The sequence below is a fragment of the Pristiophorus japonicus genome, chromosome 8 (assembly GCF_044704955.1).
Source record: "Pristiophorus japonicus isolate sPriJap1 chromosome 8, sPriJap1.hap1, whole genome shotgun sequence".
In the NCBI taxonomy this organism is placed as follows: Eukaryota; Metazoa; Chordata; class Chondrichthyes; family Pristiophoridae; genus Pristiophorus; species Pristiophorus japonicus.
Window position 1 is genome coordinate 432062 of NC_091984.1, and position 12766 is coordinate 444827.

At 47.3% G+C, this 12766-nt stretch overlaps 1 protein-coding gene across 1 annotated transcript in view; it reads right to left on the reverse strand.

Annotated features, from left to right (window-relative positions):
• Nucleotides 1–12766, reverse strand: part of LOC139268360 (atrial natriuretic peptide receptor 2-like) — a 148890-nt gene that overhangs the window by 39775 nt on the left and 96349 nt on the right. Inside the window, exons 19-21 of the mRNA XM_070886432.1 lie at nucleotides 12364–12457; nucleotides 12168–12255; nucleotides 8666–8805 (exon numbers count right to left, since the gene is read on the reverse strand). Coding sequence (XP_070742533.1) covers nucleotides 8666–8805; nucleotides 12168–12255; nucleotides 12364–12457 — 322 coding nt within the window. The remainder of the gene's footprint in view (nucleotides 1–8665; nucleotides 8806–12167; nucleotides 12256–12363; nucleotides 12458–12766) is intronic.

Consider the following 12766-nt stretch of genomic DNA (forward strand, 5'->3'; position numbering starts at 1 on the left):
TCCCCTTCCCTCAACCACTGTCTGTCCCACCTGTGACAGAGACTGTGGCTCTCGCATTGGACTGTTCAGCCACCTATGGATTCTAAGAGTGGAAACAAGTCTTCCTCATTTCCGAGGGACTGCCTATGGTGACGATGATATTCCTAAAGGCTTCAATCACATTGTGAAATCCGAGAATCATCAATTGATGCAGCTCAGAGGAGGCCATGCTCTGTGAAAGAGCTAAATAATTATTCCCACTCCCTACTAATGGAGATTGCAGTGTACAACCGAGTAAGTGCTTTATTGACCCATTTAATGTGTTTAGCAATAATTCCCATTCAACAAGATGTACCTTTGACAACTAATATAATGTGGAGAAATGTGAAGTTCTCCACTTTGGTAGGGAAACTAGAAAAGCAGATTTTTTTAAATGGTGAGAGATTGGGAAATGTTGGTGTTCAGAGGGACCTGGGTGTCCTTGTACACCAATCACTGAAAGTTAACCTGCAGGTACAGCAAGTGATTGAAGCAAATGGTGTGTTGGCCTTTATTACAGGAGGATTGGATTATAAGAGTAAAGATGTCTTACTGCATTTATATAGCGCCCTGGTGAGACCACACCTGGGGTATTGTGCACAGTTTTGGTCTCCTTACCTAAGGAAGGATATACTTACCATAGAGGGAGTGCAACGAAGGTTCACCAGACTGATTCCTGGGATGGGGGGATTGTCCTATGAGGAGAGATTGAGCAGACTAGGCTGATATTCTCTAAAGTTTAGAAGAATGAGAGGTGATCTCATTGAAACATACAACATTCTTACAGAGTTTGACGGGGTAGATGCAGGGTTTTCCCCCGGGCTGGGGAGTCTAGAACCAGGGGTCACAGTCTCAGGATAAGGGGTCGGCCATTTAGGACTGAGATGAGGAGAAACTTCTTCACTCAGAGGGGGGTGAATCTTTGGAATTCTCTGCCCCAGAGGGCTGTGGAGGCTCAGTCGTTGAGTATATTCAAGACTGAGATCGTTAGATTTTTGGATATTAAGGGAATCGAGGGATATGGGGATTGGGGGGAAAGTGGAGTTGAGGTCGATGATCAGCCATGATCTCATTAAATGGCGGAGCAGGCTCGAGGGGCCGAATGGCCGAGTCCTGCTCCTAATTCTTATGTCTTATGATCTTAACATAGTAACGTTTACAACGATTAATGTTCAACAGATTCAACTATCTGTGATCATCTTCACTCTTTATGCGGATGACCTTGTTTCAGTTTGGAGGTTTGCCCCGCAGTATCAGAACATTTTACTGCAGCCCCCTGTCTCTGCCTGATATATATTGAACACTTTATGGCCCACAAAAAGGTCATTTCATCAATCTAAATATGAAACTACCGACAATCCTTTTGGGAGGCATAACTGTGAATATTTCATCATACTGACTCATGACCAGATACGAAGTATATATGTCTCTTGCTTTAAACACAAAGGGCTGGTTTTTAGGATTTTCTGTTGTCGGGGCGATAATGGCGACGGGGCGGGAATGTTAGCGGCCGGGGATAGCTTGCACCTTAGCGGTTAAGTTTGGTCAGCTGGGCCCTGCGTCAGGGGTGCAGCGCGAAGGGAGGTGTACACCTCTCGGGCCACAAGGAAGGGAAACTCCCGAGATAAAGAGCCGGGACGGGAGCGCTCCCAGAAACGCCGGGGATGGAACAAAAACCCCACAAAAACATTCCCAAACATCGCCCACGCCACCGCGACACAAATCGCACAAAAAACGAACAGAAGAAACACTCGCGCGTACCATCCTCTCGGGCCGCCGGGATCGCTGGACCGCTCTGGTATCCCAGGCGGTCAGTTGCAGGCGCGCTGAGGGGCGGACGGGTCGGGCAAAACTCTGAACTCACGCCGGTGTCGCAGCCAGAGACGTTGTACACCCGGCGCAGCTTTCCCGCCTTGGTCCTGCTCCGCACCGCCGCAAAACCTGAGCGGAGGATCGCGGTGGGCCGCTGGAGACCACGCTGCCTTTCACACCGCTCTGGGCGAAAACCCCCAGCGTAAAGGACCGGGCAATCCAGCCCATAGGAATTGTAATTCAATAAGTTCCAAATGACTCATCCATAAAATTAAATCAACATGATTATGTTCCTATCCAATGTAGCATTATTTGTCATGAGCACAAAAATAATTGATATTTGGTAATAATTAAAGTGATTGCTCTGTTTCATTAGGTGCCAGCCATGGTTCAGTGGGTAGCAGTCTTGCCTCAGAGTTAGACTTTGTGGGTCCAAGTCCGACTCTACAGACTTGAACACAAAACTCTAGGCTGTCACTCTCAATGCAGTACTGAGGGAGTGCCGCACTGTCAGAGGTGCAGTGCTGAGGGAGCTCCTCACTGTCAGAGGTGCAGTGCTGAGGGAGTGCCGCACTGTCAGAGGGGCAGTGCTGAGGGAGCCCCGCACTGTCGGAGGGGCAGTGCTGAGGGAGTGCTGCACTGTCGGAGGGGGCAGTACTGAGGGAGCACCGCACTGTCGGAGGGGCAGTACTGAGGGAGTGCCGCACTGTCGGAGGGGCAGTGCTGAGGGAGTGCAGCACTGTCGGAGGGGGCAGTACTGAGGGAGCGCCGCACTGTCGGAGGGGCAGTACTGAGAGAGCGCCGCACTGTCGGAAGGGCAGTACTGAGGGAGTGCTGCACTGTCGGAGGGGCAGTACTGAGGGAGCGCCGCACTGTCGGAAGGGCAGTACTGAGGGAGTGCCGCACTGTCGGAGGGGCAGTACTGAGGGAGCGCCACACTGTCGGAAGGTCAGTTCTGAGGGAGTGCAGCACTGTCGGAGGTGCCGTCTTTCAGATGAGATGTTAAACTGAGGCCCCGTCTGCCTTCTCAGGTGGATGTAAAAGATCCTATGATACTATTCTGAAGAAGAGCTCTCCCTGGAGCCCAGACCAATGTTTATTCCCCAACCTCTAAAACAGATGCTCTGGTCATTATCAGGTTACTGCTTGTGGGACCTTGCTGTGACTACACTTCTAATTAAGTATATAACTGGCTATTAAGCATTTTGGGATTTCCTGAGGTCATGAAAGGTGCTATACAAATGCAAGTATTTTTTCATTAAGTTGGGTTTGAACCAGTTTCATTGAGTGCGTTGTCAGTGGGAGCCACAGTTTCAGACTGTCATGTATCCAGACATGTTTACTGCTTGTACTATTACATATGATGTGCCACCAGAGGGCACTACTATGGGAAACTTGTACACCAGCTGTATGGTCACTAAGGTGTGCCACCAGAGGGCACAGCAGTGGGAGACTTGTAGGTTACCTGTACAGGTGTGCCAGGCCTAGTATAAAAGACAGGCCACCAGGTGTGATCCTCACCCTGGAGTTAACAATAAAGGACTAAGGTCACTACAGTTCAAGTACAACACATTGCCTCGTGGAGTCATTATCAGAGCATCTAAAGGCATAACACAGGCCATTCCCTTGATCACCTTGATCACCTTGTATTAGTTTTGTAGAGGAGTGAACCAGCTGCGACGAGGCCCAGTTTTGTGGACCAACATCCTGAGCCCCTTGGATGCTTGAACAACATTCGACCCACAACAGATACCCGAGGCGCTTGCCTGAAACAGGCATTAGAGGACAGAGGATCGGCTAATTAACAGAGAACAGAGAGTCGGGATAAATGGGTCATTTTCCGGTTGGCAAACAGTAACTAGTGGGGTGCCACAGGGATCAGTGCTGGGGCATCAACTATTTACAATCTATATTAATGACTTGGATGAAGGGACCGAGTGTAATGTAGCCAAGTTTGCTGATGATACAAAGATGGGTGGGAAAACAAATTGTGAGGAGGACACAAAAAATTTGCAAAGGGATATAGACAGGCTAAGTGAGTGGGCAAACATTTGGCAGATGGAGTACAATGTGGGAAAATGTGAGGTATTCACTTTGGTAGAAAAAATAGAAAAAATTATTATTTAAATGGGGAGATATTACAAAATGTTGCAGTACAGAGGGACCTGGGGGTCCTTGTGCATGAAACGCAAAAAGTTAGTATGCAGGTACAGCAAGTGATCAGGAAGGCCAATGGAATGTTGGCCTTTATTGCAAGGGGGATGGAGTATAAAAGCAGAGAAGTCCTGCTACAACTGTACAGGGTATTGGTGAGGCCACACCTGGAGTACTGCGTGCAGTTTTGGTCTCTGTATTTAAGGAAGGATATACTTGCATTGGAGGCAGTTCAGAGTAGGTTCACTAGGTTGATTCCGGAGATGAAGGGGTTGTCTTATGAGGAAAGGTTGAGCAGGTTGGGCCGATACTTATTGGAGTTTAGAAGAATGAGAGATGATCTTATTGAAACGTATAAGATTCTGAGGGGGCTTGACAGGGTAGATGCAGAGAGGATGTTTCCCCTCGTGGGGGAATCTAGAACTATGGGGCATAGTTTCAGAATAAGGGGTCGCCCATTTCAAGCTGAGATGAGAAGGAACTTCTTCTCTCATAAGGTTGTAAACCTGTGGAATTCTCTACCCCAGAGAGCTGTGGAGGCTGGGTCATTGAATATATTTAAGGCAGAGATAGACAGATTTTTGAACTATAAGGGAGTAAAGGGTTATGGGGAGCGGGCGGGGAAGTGGAGCTGAGTCCATGATCAGATCAGCCATGATCTTATTGAATGGCGGAGCAGGCTCGAGGGGCCGAATGGTCTATTCCTGCTTCTATTTCTTATGTTCTTATTAGGCTCCTTGCCTCTCTCAGGTTTTCTAGGCATTGATAAGGCCTAGCAAGCAGCTGCCACCAAAAAGGTAAGTTTAATGAAATCTGCTTTGTGCTTTATACCCTGGAGCTTTAGTGAGAGAAAGGCCCTTGCACCAGAAATCAGAAACTATGTAGAATTATCATACAAACATAGCAACATAGAAAATAGGTGCAGGAGTAGGCCATTCAGCCCTTCGAGCCTGCATCACCATTCAATGAGATCATGGCTGATCTTGCAACTTCAGTACCCCATTCCTGCTTTCTCGCCATACCCCTTGATCCCCCTAGTAGTAAGGACTACATCTAACTCCTTTTTGAATATATTTAGTGAATTGGCCTCAACAACTTTCTGTGGCAGAGAATTCCACAGGTTCACCACTCTCTGGGTGAAGAAGTTTCTCCTCATCTCGCTCCTAAATGGCTTACCCCTTATCCTTAGACTGTGACCCCTGGTTCTGGATTTCCCCAACATTGTGAACATTCTTCCTGCATCTAACCTGTCTAAACCCATCAGAATTTTAAACGTTTCTATAAGGTCCCCTCTCATTCTTCTGAACTCCAGTGAATACAAGCCAAGTTGATTCAGTCTTTCTTGATATGTCAGTCCTGCCATCCCGCGAATCAGTCTGGTGAACCTTCGCTGCACTCCCTCAATAACAAGAATGTCCTTCCTCAGGTTAGGAGACCAAAACTGTACACAATACTCCAGGTGTGGCCTCACCAAGGCCCTGTACAACTGTAGCAACACCTCCCTGCCCCTGTACTCAAATCCCCTCGCTATGAAGGCCAACATGCCATTTGCTTTCTTAACCGCCTGCTGTACCTGCATGCCAACCTTCAATGACTGATGCACCATGACACCCAGGTCTCGTTGCACCTCCCCTTTTCCTAATCTGTCATCATTCAGATAATAGTCTGTCTCTCTGTTTTTACCACCAAAGTGGACAACCTCACATTTATCCACATTATACTTCATCTGCCATGCATTTGCCCACTCACCTAACCTATCCAAGTCGCTCTGCAGCCTCATAGCATCCTCCTCGCAGCTCATACTGTCACCTAACTTAGTCTCATCCGCAAATTTGGAGATACTACATTTAATCCCCTCGTCTAAATCATTAATGTACAATGTAAACAGCTGGGGCCCCAGCACAGAACCTTGTGGTACCCCACTAGTCACTGCCTGCCATTCTGAAAAGTACCCATTTACTCCTACTCTTTGCTTCCTGTCTGACAACCAGTTCTCAATCCACGTCAGCACACTACCCCCAATCCCATGTGCTCTAACTTTGCACATTAATCTCTTGTGTGGAACCTTGTTGAAAGCCTTCTGAAAGTCCAAATATACCACATCAAATGGTTCTCCCTTGTCCACTCTACTGGAAACATCCTCAAAAAATTCCAGAAGATTTGTCAAGCATGATTTCCCTTTCACAAATCCATGCTGACTTGGACCTATCATGTCACCTCTTTCCAAATGCGCTGCTATGACATCCTTAATAATTGATTCCATTATTTTACCCACTACCGATGTCAGGCTGACCGGTCTATAATTCCCTGTTTTCTCTCTCCCTCCTTTTTAAAAAAATGGGGTTACATTGGCTACCCTCCACTTGATAGGAACTGATCCAGAGTCAATGGAATGTTGGAAAATGACTGTCAATGCATCCGCTATTTCCAAGGCCACCTCCTTAAGTACTCTGGGATGCAGTCCATCAGGCCCTGGAGATTTATCGGCCTTCAATCCCATCAATTTCCCCAACACAATTTCCCGACTAATAAGGATTTCCCTCAGTTCCTCCTCCTTACTAGACCCTCTGACCCTTCTTATATCCGGAAGGTTGTTAGTGTCCTCCTTAGTGAATACCGAACCAAAGTACTTGTTCAATTGGTCCGCCATTTCTTTGTTCCCCGTTATGACTTCCCCTGATTCTGACTGCAGGGGGCCTACATTTGTCTTTATTAACCTTTTTCTCTTTACATATCTATAGAAACTTTTGCAATCCGTCTTAATGTTCCCTGCAAGCTTCTTCTCATACTCCATTTTCCCTGCCCTAATCAAACCCCTTTGTCCTCCTCTGCTGAGTTCTAAATTTCTCCCAGTCCCCGGGTTCGCTGCTATTTCTGGCCAATTTGTATGCCACTTCCTTGTCTTTAATGTTATCCCTGATTTCCCTTGATAGCCACGGTTGAGCCACCTTCCCTTTTTTAATTTTACGCCAGACAGGAATGTACAATTGTTGTAGTTCATCCATGTGGTCTCTAAATGTCTGCCATTGCCCATCCACTGTCAACCCCTTAAGTATCATTCGCCAATCTATCCTAGCTAATTCACGCCTCATACCTTCAAAGTTACCCTTCTTTAAGTTCTGGACCATGGTCTCTGAATTAATTGTTTCATTCTCCATCCTAATGCAGAATTCCACCATATTATGGTCACTCTTCCCCAAGGGGTCTCGCACAACGAGATTGCTAATTAATCCTCTCTCATTACACAACACCCAGTCTAAGATGGCCTCCCCCCTGGTTGGTTCCTTGACATATTGGTCTGGAAAACCATCCCTTATGCACTCCAGGAAATCCTCTTCCACCGTATTGCTTCCAGTTTGGTTAGCCCAATCTATATGCATATTAAAGTCACCCATTATAACTGCCGCACCTTTATTGCATGCACCCCTAATTTCCTGTTTGATGCCCTCCCCAACATCACTACTACTGTTTGGAGGTCTGTACACAACTCCCACTAACGTTTTTTGCCCTTTGGTGTTCTGCAGCTCTACCCATATAGATTCCACATCATTCAAGCTAATGTCATTCCTAATTATTGTATTAATCTCCTCTTTAACCAGCAATGCTACCTCACCTCCTTTTCCTTTTATTCTATCTTTCCTGAATGTTGAATACTCCTGGATGTTGAGTTCCCAGCCCTGATCATCCTGGAGCCATGTCTCCATAATCCCAATCACATCATATTTGTTAACATCTATTTGCACAGTTAATTCATCCACCTTATTATGGATACTCCTTGCATTAAGACACAAAGCCTTCAGGCTTGTTTTTTTAACACCCTTTGTCCTTTTAGAATTTTGTTGTACAGTGGCCCTTTTTGTTCTTTGTCTTGCGTTTCTCTGCCCTCCACTTTTACTATTCTCCTTTCTGTCTTTTGCTTTTATCTCCTTTTTGTCTCCCTCCATTGGTTCCCATCCCCCTGCCATATTAGTTTAACTCCTCCCCAACAGTCCTTGCAAACAATCCCCCTAGGACATTGGTTCCGGTCCTGCCCAGGTGCAGACCATCCGGTTTGTACTGGTCCCACCTCCCCCAGAACCGGTTCCAATGCCCCAGGAATTTGAATCCCTCCCTGCTGCACCACTGCTCAAGCCACGTATTCATCTGAGCTATCCTGCGATTCCTACTCTGACTATCACGTGGCACTGGTAGCAATCCTGAGATTACTACTTTTGAGGTCCTACTTTTTAATTTAGCTCCTAGCTCCTTAAATTCGTTTCGTAGGACCTCATCCCTTTTTTTACCTATGTCGTTGGTACCAATGTGCACCACGACAACTGGCTGTTCTCCCTCCCTTTATAGAATGTCCTGCACTCACTCGGAGACATCCTTGACCTTGCACCAGGGAGGCAACATACCATCCTGGAGTCTCGGTTGCGGCCGCAGAAACGCCTACCTATTCCCCTGACAATCGAATCCCCTATCACTATTGCTCTCCCACTCTTTTTCCTGCCCTCCTGTGCAGCAGAGCCAGCCACGGTGCCATGAACTTGGCTGCTGCTGCCCTCCCCTGATGAGTCATCTCCCTCAACAGCACTCAAAGTAATGTATCTGTTTTGCAGGGGGATGACCCCAGGGGACCCTTGCACTACCTTCTTTGCACTGTGGAAATCAACCGGCTTCACTTAAGTTATACACTTACATGCATCCCCTATTGTTTCAACTTTGTAGACGTCATAGTTATCAATGATAACATCGAACGTGGTGTACAGCCTGTTGAGGAAATCCACCACCTGGTAAGGGGTACTGGCACTGGACAGCAGAGTGAATCCAACAATATCACTAGAGGAAAATAAACAGGGAGTACGTAATCAGAAACAGAACTGGAACAATTGCTCTCTCCGCTCAAAATTTACAAATGTAAGGTATTGGTGATACAGGTGATACACTCTATATTTACACATGCTCCCAGACCTGTGATATAGGTCTGTATACAGGTGATACAGACCTATGGCGGCAGGTCGGGGCCATGAAAGGAGCGGCGAGCGGCTCAGGAGCAGTGTGGCAGTGTACCACAGCAAGGTACAGCATGAGCTGGTGCAGGAGGGCGACGGCAGCGAAGGGTGACGTCATCAAGGTCCTCGTCGGTGATTGGGCAGATACAGCAGGAGCGGTGAGGTCGGGGCGAAGGAGCGGCGAGAGACTGTAGAGGGACGTGATCGGGGAGGTGTGGGTTCGGGGCCAAGGGCCCGGGGGCAGCATGGGCCCAGCCCACACTGCGATATGTGTGCGCACTAGGTCCGTGCAGCAGAGCTGGACTCCAGTCGTCCTGGTTCACCCTTGCCACTGGACCAAGACCTCGCTCTGTCAAGCCCGTGTGGTGGCTGGTGTGCAACGGTCACCACAAGTTAAAAAAATCCACCCACAGGCATCTTCCACCCTTCAGGATGTAGTTCAGGTCCTGTGAGCTCATCCTTTTTTTGGCGTGGAAGCAAGTCATCCTCGATACGAGGGACTGCCTATGATGATGATTTAGGAAATAATGATATCATTACTTTAAAGGAGCCGCCCTTTGCAAATGAACACCTAGAAAAGAAAACAGTTTTTACTGCAAGTTTGAAAGAAATGTTAGTCGTAAGTTGCTCTCACTGTAGTAAGTTTAAGCCACTGCTTCTCACCTTGCATCCACCATTTTGACGGAAGTGAAGGTATAATAATTGGTTAATTGTACAAACGGGTGAAATCCGAACCTCACACAAGCTGAACATTTATACATGGTATACAGTAAACATACGGGCCAATGGAATTCAAATGGCCGTTGTTTAAGGATGGGGAAAGAAAGCATTTCAGTGTTGCACGTGTTACACATGGGCCCATAGTCTCTGGGGTATAGAAGCGAGGTGATCTCATTGAAACATATAAGATACTAAGGGCTGGACCTTGTGCTTTCTCGCGCCTCTGTTAGCCCCCAGGAGGGGCGGTAAAGGGTATTTCTAGGTGTTATGGCGGGATCCTTTTACTGCCTGGCCGACAAATGCGGCTCATGGTTTTCAGCGGCTCTGAAACTTCCCGTCCCGCTCGTTAGTTTCACCGAGACCCTGACGTCAATCGTCGTGCTACGCTCCGATAGTGCCCCGGATGCAAAATTAGGCCCTAATGCCTCATTAACGCCGGCCCCAGGAAATGTCTGAAAAAACAGCCATTCCCAGGGTGCAGCAGGTGATATTGGCAGTGTATTTAAATGGAGGGAGAAGGATTCTACATCGCAGCTCACAGTGACTATGCACATCATGCTGTGTGACGCTCCGACTTACAAACGGCACTTTAATCTGTCCTGACAATGTCAGTGAGAGAATTTAATGGGGGCATTACTAGTTTGCCAGCGTATCATGCTCCATGCTATTGCCAGGCGGTGTCAAGCTACAAGAAGGTCTCTTGGCCATGTTAGCCCACGGATGAGGAGAGAGATGTCCAGAGAGGAGGGCTTGCCCCTCAAGGGTTTACAGGCACCAACGCTCAGACCTCCAGCTCTCTGAGGAGCAGTGTGTGAGAAGGCTGTGCTTCTGAAAGGCAAACCGATGCTCTGGAGGCAGCTTTCAATACTCCCATCAACAGGTATCGAATTCATTGTGGTGTGGGGCCAGGCATTGCCAATGGGGATTGCATGGTCATCTCAGGATGAGGAGGACGATGAAGAGGACCCTGGCGAGGCCCCCATTGGATAGCCCCCCATCCACGGGGGAGGCAGCTTGGAGATGCTGCCAGACCAACACTCGCACGTCGCCTGTTGAAATGAACCGGCTCCTAAATGGAGGAAACTGAGGGATGGGGCTAATATTGGACACGCCAAATGCCCTCATAAAGACACATCCCTGGTGAACGTGGGAATGATGCCCAAGACACCAATGGCAAATGAGGAATCAAAAATTTTACTGCAACAAAGTCACAAAAACTCCCCCCACCAAAAGAAAACCAACGTTATGTTGCAGGGCACTGAACAATGAAGTGCACTAAATCAAAGAAACTATTTACAAGGGTAATCAACAAAAATCGGGGCATCTGCACAACATGGTCCTGCACATTATTCTGACTTATTTAACAGCGGGAGTTTCAGCTAGGGTGCACAAACTTCCTTGCGACCCCGGTCATGGAACCTCATTTTTTGGCGCAATTTGCAGACGAGGACACAAACTTTTCCCAGGCGGTATCAGGACTGGCCAGACGCCATTACCGTCCCGAAATCACAAAAACTGAAAATCCAGTTCTCAGGGGGATTGACAGGGTCGATGCAGGGAGGGTGTTTCCCCCCGGGCCGGGGAGTCTAGAACCAGGGGTCACAGTCTCAGGATAAGGGGTCGGCCATTTAGGACTGAGATGAGGAGAAATTTCTTCACTCACGAGGGTGGTGAATCTCTGGAATTCTCTGCCCCGGAGGGCTGTGGAGGCTCAGTCGTTGGGTATATTCAAGGCTGAGATCGATAGATTTTTGGACTCTAGGGGAATCAAGGGATATGGGGATCAGGCGGGAAAGTGGAGTTGAGGTCAAAGATCAGCCATGATCTCATTGAGCAGGCTCGAGGGGCCGAATGGCCGACTCCTGCTCCTAATTCTTATGTTCTCATATGTTCTTACAGCAGAGTGTTCCATTGCACTATGCACCCTACCCAAACACAGATGAGCTCAGTGATGACTTACAGGTCCCTACAGATCACGAAAGCTTAAAGCCTATCTCAATTAACATTCCTCACTCTCAAACAACTGTCCTTTCAAATTCGTAATGATCACTGCTCCAGACAATAAAAACGCTCCCAATTTAGCACTTATAAATAAATTGATGATCTCACTCAGAATGGCCACAGCAGTGTTGACTTGGGAAATGAAAATAAATGTCGCTCTCGTGCAGCTGGGGCCTGTTTGGAAGTTGGGGCAGGGTAAATGAGATTCACTCTGCATCGAATGGTTCTGTATTTGGCTATGCTTGATGCTGGTATTGGATACAGAATAGAAAGGGTCCCATTCTCCACAATGACCAATCCATCACCTCGATGAGTGCAACACTCACACCAAAAATATAAGCCGTTCATTAGAATTACAATGCTTCCACAATCTGACTAACCAACAATAAGGTGACAACAGTGACACCATCAATAACAAACTTTGCATCACAACAGTGAAATCAGATTCACAACACCCAAGTGACATGCCTGAAATAGACCGTAGCATTCGCGTAACTGTGAGCTTCTGAAGTAACCCCTTGGCGGAGATCATCAGCTACTTCCTTTGGTAACATGCCTGGTGACATACAAGAGTAAATACATTCAGTAAGGTTTCATGCACCATACACAGCGACTGTTCACTCAGAATAATCTCACGGACTGAATGCTAACGGGGATATCTTACTGTACAAGAGACAATCCGTCTTTTGCTTTTCCTGGAGGAGATCTTGAGTCCTTTCAGCCACTATAACCTCCAAGTGCTTGCTGTATTTTTCCATCTACAGGTGAAAGAAAGGAAGATGTCTCTGATGTACGTTAACTGCGCAGAGTCTGATCAGTGAGGTGCTGGTTTGCGATTTTCATGAATGAAAGTGGACAGAATGCCTTCCCAAAAACACAGGTGATAATTATGGAATCCCATGACTTAATCATGGAATGTGACTTGCCCAGTCACAATAAACCAGTGGCTCTGATGGTGCTGAGATGAAATTGCCATTTTAGGAATATCTGCACACATTGCTATCTATACCCTTGTTTGGTTAGATAAGCAGCCAGGTATGGCAGAAAAAAATCCAAGAGCAAGTTAT